The following is an 18215-nucleotide window of genomic DNA, read 5'->3' as shown; positions in this document are numbered from 1 at the left end:
GGTTTGATATCGATGATGATCCTGAGGCTCTTGTTGTTGGTGCTTAACGTGGGTGCACGTTCACTCAGCCACCAGGTGGAGTCCCATGGCGAGGATTTCTTGCTAAAGTTCACTACTTCTGTCTCCATTTGTGACCGAGTATCCCATTCATTAAGCTCTAAGTAAGGCTTCTAAAAGATGCCAGTGCCAAAGATGTCACAGAGGATGTCTGTTATATGCTCTAAGTGGCCACCACAATTAAACTTTTGAGCAGCCAGATTCTACAATTCATCAAGCTTGTAGAACAGTCAAGGCTAAGTTGTGCAGAGAGAAGAGCCAAATGAGCAGGCATTTTTAATTAAAGCCATTCTCCAATGTCTCTAGATTGAGAGCTGACAAATGTGGCTGCACCTATTGTTCTAATAAAGGGTAACAAAACATGTTCCTGTATGACACCAAACTACGCTCTCACATGTGGTAAGTACATAATAATACAAAAACAAGTGGATATACCTTTTACAATCAAGGACGCTCAATGTGCCAATTGTGGCTTATCAGGTACATTCAGCAGGGTTGGCTTTAGGGCAGTGCAACCTGTTCAGCAGCACCTGGCACTTAACTTATGGTTTTAAATAGCTGCATGTAAACTGCATAGCATAGGTTAGAATGCTATGTTTTTTCTCCAGTCTTTCAATATCTATTCCTAATGGTACTAACAAAGCTTCATTTGGGTAGAGATTCATTCTTACTACTAAAGCAAACCCCAACCAGCACTTTAAAACAAATGACATGTTTGTGAGAGAGAGGCTATGGAAAGATGAGGGGCACTGTTGGAGGGTGGGCGTGAGGGAATCCATGGAGCAGGAGGTCATTAGGGGTGTGGCAAAAAAGATTATAACTGGGAGCCACCAGCGTTAAAGTAGGCCCTGGCATTCAGTGTAACATGTCTTGCAATTTTTCATGTGGCCAAGAACTTTCTTGTTACTGTGTGCTACCATGAAAGGAGCTTCAAAGAGTTTACATCAGCATGATAAGTGGATTATATTTACTCACTTTCAGAATGTGCGTACTAAGGGCCTAGCGGGATCTTTGATGTTTAGGACTGCAGAATCCATCAGTGCCTGACATTGTTCGCTACTACCAGGAAAGATGCCACTTGTTTTGTTTTTCTTTCTTCATCCTCTTCAGACATTTTCTCTGAGGGTGTCAGTTCTCAACTGATTGTATAAGGAGTATACAAGGAGAAGACTGTAAGGGCCTCATTCATGAGGCTGTGCGTCACTTTTACGCCACCGGTGCGTCACTTTTTGTGACGCACCAGTGGTGTAAAAAATACACCTTGTTGAGCCATATTTACAAAGTGATGTATCTAGGTAGATGCGTCACTATGTAAACCCCTGCGCCACATTATACCTACGCCAGGTATAATGTATGCAAGGGGGGCGTTTTGACGCAAGAAAGAGTCATAGAAGTGACGCAGTGAAATCTATGAGATTTCACTGCACCATTTCTTTGCCGCTAATGCGTCAAAATCTTACGCCTGCCTCATGGCAGGTGGAAGACTGATGCAGGCACTATCAACATGGGGCTTGCCCATGTGAAAGTACACATTGCTGGAGTTGCTTCACTTTTGTGACACACTCCAGCAATGCGTCACTTTTGCGCCTACAGATACGTCAGAAATACTGACGTATCTGTTACTCCTTGCGACATGATGCATCATACTGTAAATATGATACATCGTTACGGTCGCAGGGAGAACGCAGTGAAAAGTGACGCATCGCTGTTTTCACACAGTGATGCGTCACTTTTCATAAATGAGGCCCCAAATGTCTCCATTTTCTGCTACGGCACAGATGCATATGTTGCTGTTGCTGATGCCCCATTATAAACATAATTGTTCAAAGAAGGGTCGTTGGTTCAGGTCAGGGCAAAACAAGGTATTACATTTGCACAAGTGACAGGGTGAAAATGTATCATTGTACATTTCTGTGCTTTTCAAATATTACTTTTACATTGAGGTTCCGTTGTTTCTAGACCTTTTCCTGCCACCATTTTGGGAGCTCTACCTATAGGCTAAATTAGGATCTTCTTCATCAGGAATCTAATAGGCTATTGTCGCGTTACAGGAAGTATTCCTTAGGGAGTCGTAATTTCTTGCTAATTAATTTTTTTTGTGGTTGTGTAATTTGCTTGCTGACATTCTTTTCAGCAAGCACCCACCAGGTGGTCATAATTTTCCAAGCTGTATCTATTGGTATAGCAGAGCACACTCTTGTTTGTGTCCTGCTCTAGATACCTTATCGCACAATTGGCCTTGATGTAAAAGGAAGTGAAAGCCTGGAGCTGAGAGAGAAACATTTCCAGATGTTCTGTTGTGTTGGTCCCAATATAGAAGGGGTTTGATGCGGCGTAAAAGCTGATCATTCTTTACAGGACAGAAAAAACAATTTTGACAATGACATTCTGATGTGCATTTTGCACAGGTCTAGAAAAAAAATTGAAACAGAGAAAAGCTGAAGTGCTAGCACTGTAAAAGTGTGCTTTGTTTTGTAGAACTAGCTGGATAATTAGAAATTTGTATTTAATGTTTATTACCTTATTACTTCAACAAATTCATTATGAAAGATTATTGATGGAAAAGATTTCTATATTGCAAAATAACAGAAATTATTAATATAAAGTAATATAGCTATGTAACAAATGAGTCTTACGCACAATTGTACAAATATTAATGATGAGACTTAGCATCTCTATTACCTTCATTGTAATGCACCATCACAAATGAAAAACTGGTACAAATTAAAATTGTTACATTGTATATGACTGAAACTTTCAGCATAAATGCTTAACATTAATAGAGTCTTAGATTTCCTAAAACTATTTTATTATAATGATTTATAAGAATAGTATGCATGTATGTACATTTAAAATGTTGGTAGTAGGCCAATATTTGAGTTGGACATTTCTATTCAATAATCACTAACAAACATCATGATTATTTCCTTATATGATATGCTTGATTAATTTCATTATGTTTGAACCTTATAATGAGTTTATTTTACTAAGTAAGAAGTGATGACTTTAAATGCACTGAATTGCCATTTTCCTTAGGCCTCAATTATTTCATGACCGGATGTTATATATTCTTGTTACATTTTCACATTGTTGCTTTCTTCGAAATATTCACACTGTATTCCTAAAAGTACAAGATACTTTCTTCGTACTTCTTTGTAAGTGAAATCATGGGAACCTGAACTTTCGACTCAATACATGAAGTGCAACAAAGTAAACAAGCTATTTGTCAATTAACCTGTGTGGACAGAATGGACAGTTGTTTCTCATGAGCTAAATGGAAACATATATGCTGGAGTATCAATTTTGTACCTGATGAGCAGAAGAATGGTCACATGGCGATCAGACATTTTATGGCGACAACTGGTGTCACAGATGGACTGTGTGGAGTATAAAAAGTGACTTTTCAAGAAGGAGGGATGGAGTCTCTCTCGAATTCCTACCTATTTAGCTTACCTGCTGAACTATCTTTTTCATGTCCTTGCCTTTTTCCCTCTGCTGATGAACTTGCCTCTGGACAATTTGGAGCTGTCTGGTGAGAGACCAGACTTGGGAATTTCCTGAATATAGCTCCTTTCTCCTTGCTCATTGCTATAGACTTTTCCTTAGAGGACTCTAATTTGATCCCTTTTCCCATGCTAAGACAACTCTTTTGAACCATGCTCTCACCTTTGCTGGTGATAGGAAACTCTAATCTGAACCATCTTCTTTATGGATTCTTTTTTCACCATTAAATGTGCTTTGATTAAATATGTAGTGTTATACTACGAGCTGTAAGACTCATGACTTAACTGCTTAAAATGTTACTTACATTGATTTTGGATCTTTAATTCAATAACCAAATTATCTCAAATTTGTCTGAGTCTTTTATTATGTGTCTTGATGTTCTTTCCATAGAAACTGTGCTTACCAGTATCTGATTTCTAATGCATGATAAAGTAATAATCTGAGAGTATTGTACTTAAATGAGATCACTGATTTCTGAGTTGTCTACTAATTATTGGTTGTCTTTGTGTTGTCAACAGTTTGACACCCTGATTTCTCACCCTTCACTGGGACGTAGCAAGGTCCATCAGAGGACCAATGCCACTGTGGGTGAAGTATAGAATCTGAGTGAAATGACAAAGCTAAAGAACTCGCTATATGGGCCCAGAAACAGCAAAGAAAAATAACTTCCACTGTAACAAGGTGCTCTGGGCAGCCCATAGCTCTGCACCTCTGAGCACATTCATAGAGTATGGCTCGTTTGATCGTTGCTTCTGTAAGTCCTTGTGTACAATTCAAGGAGCTAGCCACAAACTTGCATATGATAGTGTTGTTATCTTTGCTGTTATATCCAAAACTTCAGCAAGGTGATGAGACCAGGATTGGGAAGAGATAACCAGTTGCCTAGGTACAAAATGTAGCTTTAATAATCCAATGTGTTACCTTCTAGGCTAAACTCATGTGGTTGTTTTTTATTTTGTTTGGGATAACAGATTTTGAATTGCCTTAATTTATGGCTTTGTGATTGGCATTACATGTTTTGTATGCAGTTAGCCAATACTACTAAATGACACATCTTCGATTTATGAAGGCACATTGATTTACAAGTAGTGAAACAAGCCCCAGAAATACTTATACTATTCTTTTGGAACTGAAAATGATAACGTCAGACTTGACCAGATTCGGTTTTTAGTCAGTTTCTTCTCAATTTAAATTCCAACAACAGGGTGGTGTTCTGACATTGTGAGAAACATCACAAAGGAATTTTTAGAATAGCTCCAAGAAGTAAGCTTAGGAAATGAAGAATATGATGGCAAGTTAGGACCTACACACAAGACATTGGAACACACTAGTTCTTGATGCACCCTTATGCTCAAGAGAAAGATACTTCTATGGAACTGAGGTACTGCTGAGGTGCAACATTGTCAATAACATTATATCAAAAATAAAAAAATCACAAGGAAGACATTTGGCTTCTGAACATGGCAGTGGGGAGATCAGTTGTTTTCAAAGAACTGAGCTTGAAAAACAGTTATTCAGAAGTGCCTTTGCTAGTCCCAGTTTTAGGACAATGTTTACATAAGTTTTTTTCAGGGCTTTGGGTACCCGTGCATTGCAAATTTGTGCGAAAGTAACTGATCTGCTGGGACTTAGTTAAAAATGAATCATTATCGACAAAACACTAGCATTGTTTGTGTATAGTAAACCCCAGCTTATCACATTAGTAACCTAAGGTTATTAACAGTTACCTCTAGTTCATAACTGACTGAGGAACAGCTGCTGGATCAATTGTGAATGTGACATGGACGATCATTTTGAAAAGCATGTTGACAATCATTATACGATTTCAGTGGGTTATGATGTGAAGTGATATAGAGGGTGTACATTCATTTGAGACTTACACATTTAAAATTCCGCAATGACATTTACATTCAGTTTAACAGAATTTCAGAGAATCACACAATTTTCAGTCAAGTGAAAAAAGGTGGGATTTGAACCAATGTCATAAGAATCCAGAACAGCAGCTTGGCCATTAGACCACATGTCAGATGGCAAAGAAATACATTGTGTGTGAATCTTGTCATATCCCTACTGCTACATTAATGTGAATACAATAACAAGACTTCATATAGTTGTTTTATTATGTCATGTGTTAAAGGAGGGCTTTATAGTGCCTTCTATCCTTCTGACCAGAAGACAGCCAGTAGCCACCAACATTTTTATAGCTGAGTTGCTAGAGGAGTGCTATTCTTGTTTTTCAAGGTAACATACCCAGCCCATTAGAGTTTGCAGATTTCAAGCACGATCATTAAAAAGGTTTTTTTTAAAAGGGGAATCAGTGACAAATAAGTACAAATATTTTCTCCATGCTCATTTAAACATGGGGTGAGATGGGCAAATGCCTTTGAGCAATATACACTGCAAAATAAACTTCAATAATAGAATATGCCCAACTGTGTTATTGCTTCATGGCAATAGCATCTGAATAATCTTTACAGAAAAATGATGTGGTTGCTAGATAAAAAGTGAAACCAAGTGTTTATTGTGGATTGCATGTTCTTCATGTGTAAATTCTTCATTCACTGGCCAAGAATTAAACCCCTATGTTCCAAATTGGGTGAAGGAAGGTTTCATTTCACTTGGTGCTGTGCCACCACTTTTGTGGTTAGCAGTGTCTTGATGTCCACCTCTTCATATCCCAAGGTATCCCTCAGCACCTCCACAGTGTGCTGTCCTATCAGAGGTGGAGGGTTGGGCCTTGAGACTTCAAAATCACTGTATCTCACGGCAGGGCCTGAAAGAAAATAAAAAGAATAGTGTTTGAGATATTGCTTCCATTTTATGGACTGCAATGCATTTTATTGGTGCAGAGATAAAAATGTGTTTTAAGAAGGCGTGAACACTTTTTAAAATTATTTGCAAATTCTTTATCATATAATGTGCTGACTTCACTACAATTGCTGCATTTTTCACGATGAACTTTTAAAGGCTTAGACCTAGTGAAAGAATCTTTAGTACAGAAGATGCTCTAGTTTGGCTCCTATCAATGTGTTCCCTTTGCTGTGTTTGGTGTTCTTGGAGTGTGACAGTTTGTATCGCCTGTCTTCAGCCTTGGAGGTCAGAGGCACAATAGATATGAGAGATAGTCTACTCTCCATTTTGCTCTACTTTATCTGTTTGAACTCAAAGGATCAGGAAACATTAATGAAGAACTAAGGGGCATATTTGCAAGGTCATAGCGCCACCTGAATGTCACTTTTAATGACGTTCCTGTGACGCAATGCCCTGCTCCATAGTTACAAAGTGGCGTTAAGCCACTTTTTGTGGCTTAACGCCGCTTTGTAAATGCAGTACCCTTCTACGCAGGTATCTGCATAAAAGGGGCATGCAATGGGTCTTGCTGTGGGCATTCCACTGCAACACCCATTGCTTTTTGACGCTCCCCAAGATTTACAAAGATCTGTAAATCTGAGGCATCAGCAAAAACTAACATCATGCAAGAGCAGGCAGTAAAATGAGGAAACAAAGAGAAATACTTTCATTTCTCCTTGTTTTTCTTTTCTCTGTGTGCTACTCATATAGAAATAGCAAAAGACCATTAATGATTGTTTATGTGCAGAAAGTAGTTTCGTCACCCTTGCACCGATCCTTGGCCCACCGGCAATGCAACTGCTTGATAAATATTCCCCTCAGTGCACAGCACCCCACCTTATCACACTGAAAACAAAAGCCCAACTGTACCATTGTACGTGGTAACAAGATCAGTAAACATTGTGGGGCTTTGCATTCTCTTTCATTCCTTCCACAGCTGTCCTACTTTTATAATGTTAATGCCACCACACATCACAACACTCTCCTTCTATTCAAAACGTCTTGCTTGTTCCAGCGTTCGCAAGCTCATCCATAAAAAATGTCCACTTGCGTAACTAAGGGCCCGATGTAGGTCGCAAATACCGGTCGGAAACGGCCGAATTCGGCCGTTTCCGACCAGTATTTGGCATCTTGAGATGTAGGGGGCCAGATTTTACAGATTCTGTAAATTTACCGAATCGGTAAATTTACAGAATCTGTAAAATACTGAATCGGTATTTTTACCGATTCGGTAATTCACAGAAGTAGGTGGGACTCTTCTGAGTCCCAAAGGCCCTACAAATTCGGTATTTTACCACCCAATCCAATTGGGTGTTAAAATACCGAATTCAGGTGTGCATGCACATGTGTGCATGCACACCTAGCCATGTGACAGACAGACATGCCCTTAGGGCATGTCTGTGTGCCCCATGGCGCACATGCCTATTTTTGGGGTGCCAGAGGGTGTCAAAGTGACACCCCCTGCACCCTTGCAAAATTCGGAATTTACCGATTCTGTAATTACAGAATCGGTATTCTGTAATTACAGAATCGGTATTGCCCATTGATTCCCATGGGCTTTAAGGCCCATAGGAATCAATGGGCAATACCGATTTGGTATTTACAGATTCGGTAAATACCGAATATTAACGATTCGGTATTTACAGAATCTGTAATACCTACATCTCCCCCCTTCATATTTACCGACTCTTAAATACCGAATCGGTAAAATTCGGTATTTAAGAGTCGGTAAATATGAATTACCTACATCTAGCCCCAGATCTTTATCCAGCCACCACATTCCCATTTCTAGGACTTCACCCTCCTCTTCGGTCACACATGTTAGAAACACAGATATTCTTCAATGATTAGAATGATGTCATCCTTTCGTCACTGCACCATTCTCCCCTACCAAAATCACTTTTACTGCAGCACTAATGTGGAGTCATATTTGAACGTATATCCAGAAAATTCCAATTGAACATTCATCAATCAGAAAACTACTCACACTGGAACCTTCTCTCTCATCTTGCCTTTCTTACTTTTCTCTTGGTCCATGTGCACTCTCTTCGTACCTTCATTGATAACATAATTGGTCTGCTTTTTTTGCCCTCTCAAAATATCTAAGAAGAATGTAATGTTCAACTATTTTGAACATCTAAGACACATCTGGAAGGATCAGGGATTAGGTTTGTCAGTCGTCCCTTAAGCAAAGCAGTACTTTTCTGATGTTTTCAGTGCTTATTCAGGGATGTTAGACACAAGGCTAGGTGATTGATTATCGGGTTTGCTGGACATGTATTAAGTGTCTATACTTGTGAGGTAATTAATACATAATTAAGGTAATCTCACTGAATAACAAAGCCAATTGCATATTTTGCTATGAATGGCCAAACTTGGTTTTACTTCGTGACCGTCCAATGGTGCTGGTGATGACTTCAGTTGTTTAACTTTCTTGTAACTAACGTTTTCCGAGACATCTGTGAAATCACAAAACAAGCAGGGTCACTGGGGCAAATCAGTGATGTGTGGTGATGCTGAGGGTATACAGTCTTATTTAGTGCATATTGTGTCAGTAAAATAAGGCATAACACCAGCACAGAGCAGTGCAGTCAGTGAAATGTTAAGATGCCAGTATCTGTGCATCTCACAGCTACCACTGTTGTGACCCTCAGTGTGCTTGGTGGCCATCATAGCCACATTTGTCTGGGGTGCCTGAATCTACAGTGTCAATGCTGCATATGTGTAGATCGTCTGACTGTAAATCATGCCACTGTTCTTGGGGGCTAAAGGACACAATAACTGACACAAGGGCAGCTGAACGTGTAAGATGTGCTGTACAAGTCATTGGGTGCACATATGCCATAGTTTATGCACAACATGTTCTTGTAAATTGAAGTAAAATAGGAAAAAGAGGAAAAGTTTAGGGCAATGAGGTGTACACATACTCATTGCATTTGGTCGACTCCTCAGGAGAAGTGACTTTCAGATACAGTTGAGCATCATTAAGTTACAGATTGAAAGTTATGTTAGATTGTTCTAAGAAGGAGCTGCGGGGCTCTGTAGATACATTGTAGAGCTCTGAGGAGAGTACTAAGCATTCAGGGACTCCTTATTTAAGTGGAATGGGCGGAAAGTATAGTTACAAACTTTCGCCTAGTGTGCACAATTTCCAGATGTGATTCAAACCGTTGCAAAACAGTGCCACTGACCTCAATCTGGTTTTCAAGATGTTATGGCTGTCTTAAATGCTGCTGACAGGTCAAAAAGAATGAGAAGGCACAATACAACTTCATTTAAAATGCGCAATCATCACCCTCAATCTCTATCATTGCTGTGTCGATGCTGCTACTGGATCTTTGCCCTGAATTAAATTGTCCATACTGTTTTCATCTATATGTTTTGAATTGCTTTTAAATAAAGCTATCTAATAATTTTTCAAGAGGGAGTTGGTATAGGGTGGATGCTGTTAAGATCTTCAAGGACAGCGCAAATGTTCTTTTAAGGAGAGGGGTTTTCAAGCAGGACTATACCTTGAGTCAGAAAGGAAGTAATCACGTTTATCATGGAGGGAATAAAGGACGCATTTACATCTTTTGGAATTTCATCAGGAATCGCTTTAGAAAACTAAGAGGAAGGCTTAATGTTAGTGAGTGTGTTAATCAAGTCATGTTGCATAATCGATTTAACAGAGAACCAGTCTTTTGATGTTTTGTGGATAATGTTTGAGGGTTATTGACTACTGTGGTCAAGAGAGAAAGCTTAATATGTTTTACTTTTCTATGAAGAAATGGAAGGATTTTTCACAATTTTCTTTATTACGGGCAACAGCTAGAGTGTCTGAGGGTTACTAGCCTTTTTAATGATGTTGGAAAGTTTCTTGCATCGATTTCGTGCTGTTGGGATCACTACTCTGAAAAAGGAAGCTGTAGTCCCATGGATACGTGTTTGTGTTCCTTGGTTTTTTGTCGGAGAGCTTCAAGATTATGTTTTGAAGGGTTTTGCCACCACATGTGTTCAATGTGTCACTGTTCCGATGTAGAACTAAAGTCACCAAGTTCCATAGTGTCTCCCCCAGTGCCTTTTACTATACAGTCTGAATTTGCTACAAAATGGTTATGTATTTTTGGTGCCCCATTGTGTGTCTCTCCTTTACTCACATGTCAGCATTCATCTATCCCAGTGCACGTGCTTGTCAGTCCAAGAATGAGTGTACCTTGTGCCCCAGAGTTTATGTTTATGTTTTTGAGATTTTTATTGCGCACAACTACCCGAGGGTGTCTCGGCGCATATCGGACTACCTGTGACGGATAGCTACCAGATGACTCATTGATTGAATAACCAGGTTTTCAAGAGTTTGCGGAAGATGGTAAGAGTCCAACCATGTCTCTACTCCCTAGATGTAAGTCCGGCACTACATGTGCATTACCTGTCCACGGGTATCTCGAGTCACTCTGTATGCCTTTCCCAGGTTATTTGTTGCCATGGCTACGCTTCCTGTGTTACCGTAATTCAATGTTAACGTTCAGTGTTCTAAAAGGAATGTGGCATCTCCCATGAATGCTCTCGTATAATTAGGATTGAAGTGTTGCTTGATGTCAGTAACGATGGCAGGCTGTGAGCGTCCTGCACCACGCATTTGATCATGTAGGTATGTAATTTCCCATTGAGAAAGATCTGCATTCTGGGCAACTACTCGCTTTCCCTGTCTCTGACACTATTAGGACCAGGATATCTGGCAGAAATAGTTTCCTTTTTTTTAATGGTCTGTGATGAGGACGGTCAAACAGAAAAATCATGAGCAGACGCAAGTGTGGTGTAATCTGGTCCTTAACAGCAAGTAATGCTAAACTCAGTCAGGCGATTCAGTGAGGGGTAGATCTAGGAATCAGTCCCTGAGGTCGCCTCTGGGTAAAAGAGGGGTTGTATGAGGACTGCTATTAGTTTGAGGTGAGCTTTACTTGCATGGCGTGGTGAGGGAATCCTCGGAGGACCCTAGAAGAGGCGACAGATGGGTCACAAGATCTAGAGTCTAATCACCCTGATGACCTCTCCTGATCCGCTAAATGCACAATAAAAGCCACCAAAGTGTATTCTTATAGAATGAATCTCCTAAGGAAGCCTAAAACCCTGTGAAATTATTTGGACATGAAAGTGAAGCAGATCTGCTATTCAGTCTCCCTTTTTACAGAGAGCACTTTCACTTAAGAGATGGAGAACAGGTAAATTAAATGAATGTGGGAGATGAGCCCAATGCTTATAGCACGGATCCTGGTTGCCTTCATTACACTCTGAAACCAATTTTGAATCAAATGTATTTAATAGTCTGCAAAATTTTAACATGCGTTCATACCCTGAATATAAATGCTAACATGTTTTTCCTCCAAATAGGAAACAGTCTTGATTTGTAGTTTCCCAATTACTAGGCTTATAATGTGCAGCATGAACCTAATCTACCCAGGGCTATTATTTGTCAGGCCATTGTAGGCAGCATTTACAGTAGACGTAGGATAGATAACCAATCCGCATTAGTCCGCTAATATTAGCCAAAAGGCACTCAAGGTTAGGCATGGCTGCCTGAATGACTGCGGATAGTTTACCACAATGGAGGCTCAAAATCAAATCACGAAAAGTAGATGAGGAAAGGCGCAGTAGTTATAGATAGCTTCACAAAATGTCGTAGGGTTCATTTTGAAGATAGTGCATAACAAGGGCCTCTTCGGGAGATCCATTTTCCACGCGATTTGCAGACCCAGGAGGCCTGCTCAGTACCGTTATCGAAGAATAAGGTAAGTCGGTGCACAGCCTCATCTAAAGGACCTTTTCATAGATAGCAACGTGATCTGTGAGGGAAAGATACTTTTCTCTTTAGTTGGCTGATAACTCGGCGAGTCCATAAAAACCTTGGACAATTTGCACTCGTAATCCAATCACATATATTACTCAGCCAAAGAAAAGAATGGTTTTCACGATAACGTGACTTTCAACGGATCTCCCCTCTTGCTTAAGAAATATTTTGTTTAAAGGAGGCTTAACGAAGGTCTCACGTGCTTTCCTGCTAAAGATGTCTTGCCGTAGAACAAAGTTCATTTGTTTTCTTCAGTTACAAGAGAACATACTTTTTCCGCTTGTGGAGAAATGTTTTTATTCCTTTGAAAAGTACAGTTGTTAATTGAGAGGGGAAAAATAAATAAACGGCTCGCGTATGTAAATCCGTCCCACTGGAGTCGTCCACTCTATACAAAGATTTACTGTGACAAGTCTGCACTTTCGATAAATATATTTCACATAAAAGAAAAAATGAACTACAGCAAAAATCATGTAAATACTACGTGCATTAATTAACTGCATGTTACCTGAGTAACCAACCAAACACACTTACGCTCGATTAAAACATTCCATCGTTTCATATTTTGCAGATATTAGCAGAGCCCCTGAGAATATACTCAAACTTTCACGAAATACCGACACGTATCCGATCAAAAACATTCTTCCGGGGCACAGACTTATCCCAGCCGTTTCCATGATTCGCCAAGGGCCGTGAGATTACGCGTTGTGATTTTATGAGACTGAAAATCAATTAGAACCGCAGATCAGGTTCACTATGTGTTTGCTTTGCAATACAATCTCCTTTATAGATGTGCTTATTTATTTGGGACATAACATTTAAATACCAGGCTATCATGGAGGGAGACAGCGGGAATAACGTGTTACTGGCGTGGTGCCACAGCCCGAGCTTTGCCACGGCCACTTTCTCTCAGGGTGATTACAACACAACCTCCTGCTTAAAAGGTGAGCATCACGCATTTGAAGCAAGAGTGACCTGCTGGGCCCACCCTATTCACAGCAGGCAGCTCACACAAATGGTCTTGGGTTTCCTGTTGCCATTTAAGCATGGCCAGACTGGGAACCTAAAGCAGCCCTGGCAGTTTTGTCGGACCAGCCTCTTTTGGGGAGGTGGAGGATGGGGGCACAGCAAGTGTGAAGCACTGCTCCTTTTCTTACTGTGGGCTGATATTGCAGCAGCAGTGCTGCAAAGCCGGCACACAGTAACAAAAGCTGACCCCACCACTGCAAAATTGCCCCCCACCCTTCCAGCCTCCCGGTAAAATGGCCAATGCCCACTACAGCCAGTCTGGTCCTGCAAACAAATGGTAGGCAACAACAGAAGTTCAAGCACCGGGCGATGAGAGAGGAGTGCGACACATGCCCCAAGTCCATTACCCCCGCCATGATACATGGGGGGCTAATTCTTCCAACCACAGACAGAGTGGCTGTAAAAAGGGGTGAACACAGCAAAAGCCTCATTTATAATTAATGGTCTTTTAAAGACCTGTTAAGTACTCGGGTGCTACTGCAATTAGATGCTCGCCAGCCCGCGAAGACGTGTCAGCCCGGGCTGACGCAGACGTGAGCCCAATGGGTGTTGCGCGCCGGACTCACAGATACCGAGAAGGTATAACCGCAGAGCTGCACTCCTGCCCCATGTCCCTATACCTTGCGTAGGATAAACCACCCAACAGGCGCGACCTGCAGACCCTGAAAAACGCTGTACTCACCCACAAGAGGGCTTTAAGAAACAGAGCATGAATCACAAGGACTGATAGCATGGTGTGATGAGCTGCTACAGCACGCTACCAACTATTGAATATGACCTCCTGCTAAGTGTGTCTCTTATGAGCTGCAGCGCTGCCCAGTACTACTGTACTGATTCCTAGCCCGGTGCTGTTTGTTTCTGGGACCTGAGGGAACCTACAAATCTTTCCAGTCTTTCCCTACCCTGTAATTCAGCCCCAGCGAGCCAAACCCTACAAGTTGTAGTTCTACCACGTGGGCCAGTGGCTAGTACTGGAGGAGTAGGTCTCTCAATGGGTGTGGTCCCCGACCCGCAACTGTCAGGATCCCAGCACCATGAGTGCCTTCACCTCCTGACAGACTCGATACACTTGGACCTAATTTAAACACTCAGAATGGGCATATACTCAACAAAGAAAAAGATACTGTACTCTAGCTCCTCTCCAGACACAGACCTGACTACCTCAGATGCAATTACTTCAAGTGCAGAGCCTCCATCCGGAGATCAATCAGTGGCCACCCATGACACTATACTAGAGGCCATAGCTGCATCCAAGGAGGATGTTGAACTGAAAATTGACATAGTGGCCACAAACATCACGCTCATAAGAGACGGTCACCATCAACTAGTTATAGAGGCACGGCTACTGAGCGCACACTGGAAGAAACCACACCTGAAATAGTTTCTATGAGAGAGTGAATGACACAAGTGGAAAACAAAGTCAAGGTTTAGAAAGTAGAGCTGATGACATTGAGAACAGGGCACAGAGAAACAATCTGCGTATTACAGGCCTGCCTGAATGCATTGAAGGTACCCCTGGGAACATGGACAACTTTCTAGAGACCTGGTTCCGGGACTGCGTAGCTCCGGAGGGCATGTCCCCGTACTATGCACTTGAATGTCTCTGAGTCCTGGTGCAACTGCCACCACCGGGATCGGCCCCCAGACTAGAGGTGGTCAAACCCCTACACTATAGAGATCACAACCATATTCTAGGGCAGGCCAGACAGAAGGGTGATATCATGGTGGAGAACCAAAGGGTGATGCTCTTTCTGGTCTTCACTAGAGGGGTCCAGAAGCAGTGAGCATTCTCCATGGAAGACAAGAACCGCCGTAGAACCCTGGGGAGTGAAATCTTGTTTTCATGTCTCCCTAACTACTTTGGGACTGGCTGGACCAACATTCACTTGCAGAAGGGGGATTCCAAAACAACAAGAGGGGAGCACCCGCAGGCTCCCCAAGAAGCAGGCAAACAAGAGCATTGGGTCTGTTCCATCTTGTTCTCAGGTACTGCAAAATCAGTAGAGAGCGGTGGAGGTGGTGGTGGCTCTCAGTGGTGCTGGCTCCAACCCTCCCTCTGCGATGGGAGAAGATGACCCTACTCAAGAAACCAACAGCGGACCCCACCGACCTCAAGAATTACCGCCCCATCTCGCTCCTCCCGTTTCCAGCCAAAGTCATCGAGAAGACCGTCAACAAGCAGATGGCCGCTTTCCTCGAGACGAACGGATCCCTCGACCCCTCACAGTCCGGCTTCCGAGCCAACCACAGCACCGAGACCGCCCTCATCGCCGCCACCGACGACATCCGAGCCCTGATGGACAATGGAGAAACAGCGGCCCTCATCCTCCTAGACCTCTCCGCGGCATTCGACACGGTCTGCCACCGCACCCTAGTACGGCGCCTCAGCAACGTCGGAATCCAGGACAAGGCGCTGGAGTGGATCACCTCCTTCCTCGACGGGAGAACACAGAGAGTCCGCCTACCACCGTACAAGTCAGAGGCCACCGAAGTCATCTGCGGCGTCCCCCAAGGATCATCTCTGAGCCCCACCCTCTTCAACGTCTACATGAGCCCCCTCGCGGCCATCGTACGCAAACACAACCTCAGCATAATCTCCTACGCCGACGACACCCAGCTGATCCTCTCCCTGACCAACGACCCCGCCGCCGCCAGAGCCAACCTGCACGAAGGGATGAAAGAGGTAGCCGAGTGGATGACGACCAGCCGCCTGAAACTGAACTCGGACAAGACGGAGGTCCTCATCCTGGGCTCCTCTCCCTCCGCCTGGGACGACTCCTGGTGGCCTCCCGCCCTGGGCACCGCACCCAAACCGACAGACCATGCACGCAACCTGGGCTTCATCCTGGACTCCTCCCTCTCCATGACCAGGCAAGTCAACAACGTCTCCTCGGCATGCTTCAACATCCTACGCATGCTACGGAAGATCTTCTGGTGGATCCCCACCGAGACCAGGAAGACCGTCACCCAGGCCCTCGTCACCAGCCGACTGGACTACGGCAACGCCCTCTACGCCGGGACCACCGCCAAGCTCCAGAAGAGACTCCAGCGGATCCAGAACGCCTCAGCCAGACTCATCCTCGACATCCCACGAACCAGCCACATCTCCGGACATCTGCGAGACCTTCACTGGCTCCCCGTCAACAAAAGAATCACCTTCCGCCTCCTCACCCACGCACACAAAGCCCTACACGACCAAGGCCCGAGCTACCTCAACAGCCGAGTCAACTTCTACGCTCCCAAACGCCACCTCCGATCAGCCAACCACGCCCTCGCCGCCGTCCCCCGCATCCGAAGAGCGACTACAGGAGGAAGGTCCTTCTCCCACCTGGCCGCCAAGACCTGGAACTCCCTCCCAACCGACCTGCGCCTGACCCAAGACCACCTCTCCTTCAGGAAGAAGCTGAAGACCTGGCTGTTCGAGCAGTAGCGGCTCCCCCCCCCCAGCGCCTTGAGACCCCACGGGTATGTAGCGCGCTTTATAAGTGTCACTGATTGATTGATTGATGACCCAAGAGACACTGACTATGACAATGGATCAAGTCCCACATGCAGTTCCAAGGGGCTTGTTGCCACGTGTCATCCCTGGCACTTCAAATGAGAACATTTTATTTCTATGAGAGCATGATCTCCAGAATTTGACCTAGAGTGACAGCAGCTTATGATTGTCTTGTGATATGCCAGATTGCTGGGCCAACCGTGAGCTCATTAATCCTGTCTGTCCCCTAGACAGTGTAATGTGAAACCGGTAGGTGTCATGGCTGGTGCAATCCCACCTGCATTAACATGTGCATGAGATGCTTGCACGCCAGTTGTATGTTTGTTCGGATGTTTGGATGGGAAGTAATTTCCTTCTTGTCCTGGGTTTGGGAATTTGGGGTTTTGGATTGAAAATGTTAGAGTTACTTTATTGATATGACTCTACCCCTCCTACATACCTATTCATTGGTGTGGCCATGGGCCCCTATCAATATAGTAGAATCTGTGATCACCCCTAGAAAACAACCATGTAATTACGAACTCCTCACATGGTGCCCACCCTAGCAAATAACTCCATCAGCTGGAACATCAGGGGCCTAAATAGTATGACCAAACAGTGCAAGGTGCACACATACTTAAAGAGGAAGGAAATACAAGAGACCCATCTGATGACCACAGAGAATGAGGTGCTACGTAAGATGTGGCGGGGCCGATCGTATGCAACCTCTTACTCGGCCTTTGCTAGGCATGTCCTAGTCTGTGTCCCTATAGGGGTGTCAATACAAAGGTTGACTGAACTGATTGACCTAAATGAAAGATATTTCATAGTGACGGGCCCCCTCACAGGCCAGAACAAAATAACAGTGGGAGTCTATGCTCCTAACTCAGATCAAGGGGGCTTCTTCACCGACCTGTCTGGAGTCCTGGCTCCATATGCAATGCATAAAGCAATATTTGGAGGGGACTACAACTGTGTAGAGGACCCTGTCCTTAACAAATTTCACCCTCAATTGAGGGATTCCATGATCCACAGACTGGCGTGGGCCTTTTTGACCTGGCAACGGTGATGGGAATAAATGGACTCCTGGAGGAGACTACACCCCGAGATCACGGATTATTAATTTTACTCGAGTATATATGGCTTACACATGAATCTTGATACTTTCTTGTGCTCCCCAGACATCCATAGGACAGTCCAGGATGTGGAATACCTGTGTCAAACAGTCTCTGATCATATTCCAGTGCTGGTCTCCATAAATTGGAGCAGAAAGTGCGCTCGGATACCTGATTGGGGATGTATGATGTTACCAAGCGATCAAAATGATCGCAGCACATCACAACACAGCTTTTAAGCGCTGTAGGGCGCTGGACTTAGAAATAGTATAATGTACTATTCCGACTCCAGTCTACGGAAGGTGTTGGAATAGTAAATCTACTATTCCTTAGTCTAGAGCGCCCTCCAGTGCAA

General features: G+C 43.3%; 1 protein-coding gene across 1 annotated transcript in view; it reads right to left on the bottom strand.

The window, feature by feature from the left end:
* Positions 1-5665: 5665 nt before the first annotated feature.
* The window catches only part of SUGCT (succinyl-CoA:glutarate-CoA transferase), a 3450745-nt gene continuing 3438195 nt past the window's right edge, over positions 5666-18215 (bottom strand). The window contains exon 14 of the mRNA XM_086964866.1: positions 5666-6334. Coding sequence (XP_086820992.1) covers positions 6171-6334 — 164 coding nt within the window. The 3' untranslated portion in view covers positions 5666-6170. The remainder of the gene's footprint in view (positions 6335-18215) is intronic.

This window comes from Lissotriton vulgaris, chromosome 4_1, assembly GCF_964263255.1.
Source record: "Lissotriton vulgaris chromosome 4_1, aLisVul1.2, whole genome shotgun sequence".
Taxonomy (NCBI): Eukaryota; Metazoa; Chordata; class Amphibia; order Caudata; family Salamandridae; genus Lissotriton; species Lissotriton vulgaris.
The sequence above is the reverse complement of the archived record's forward strand: the minus strand, read 5'-3'. Positions and strand labels throughout refer to the sequence as shown.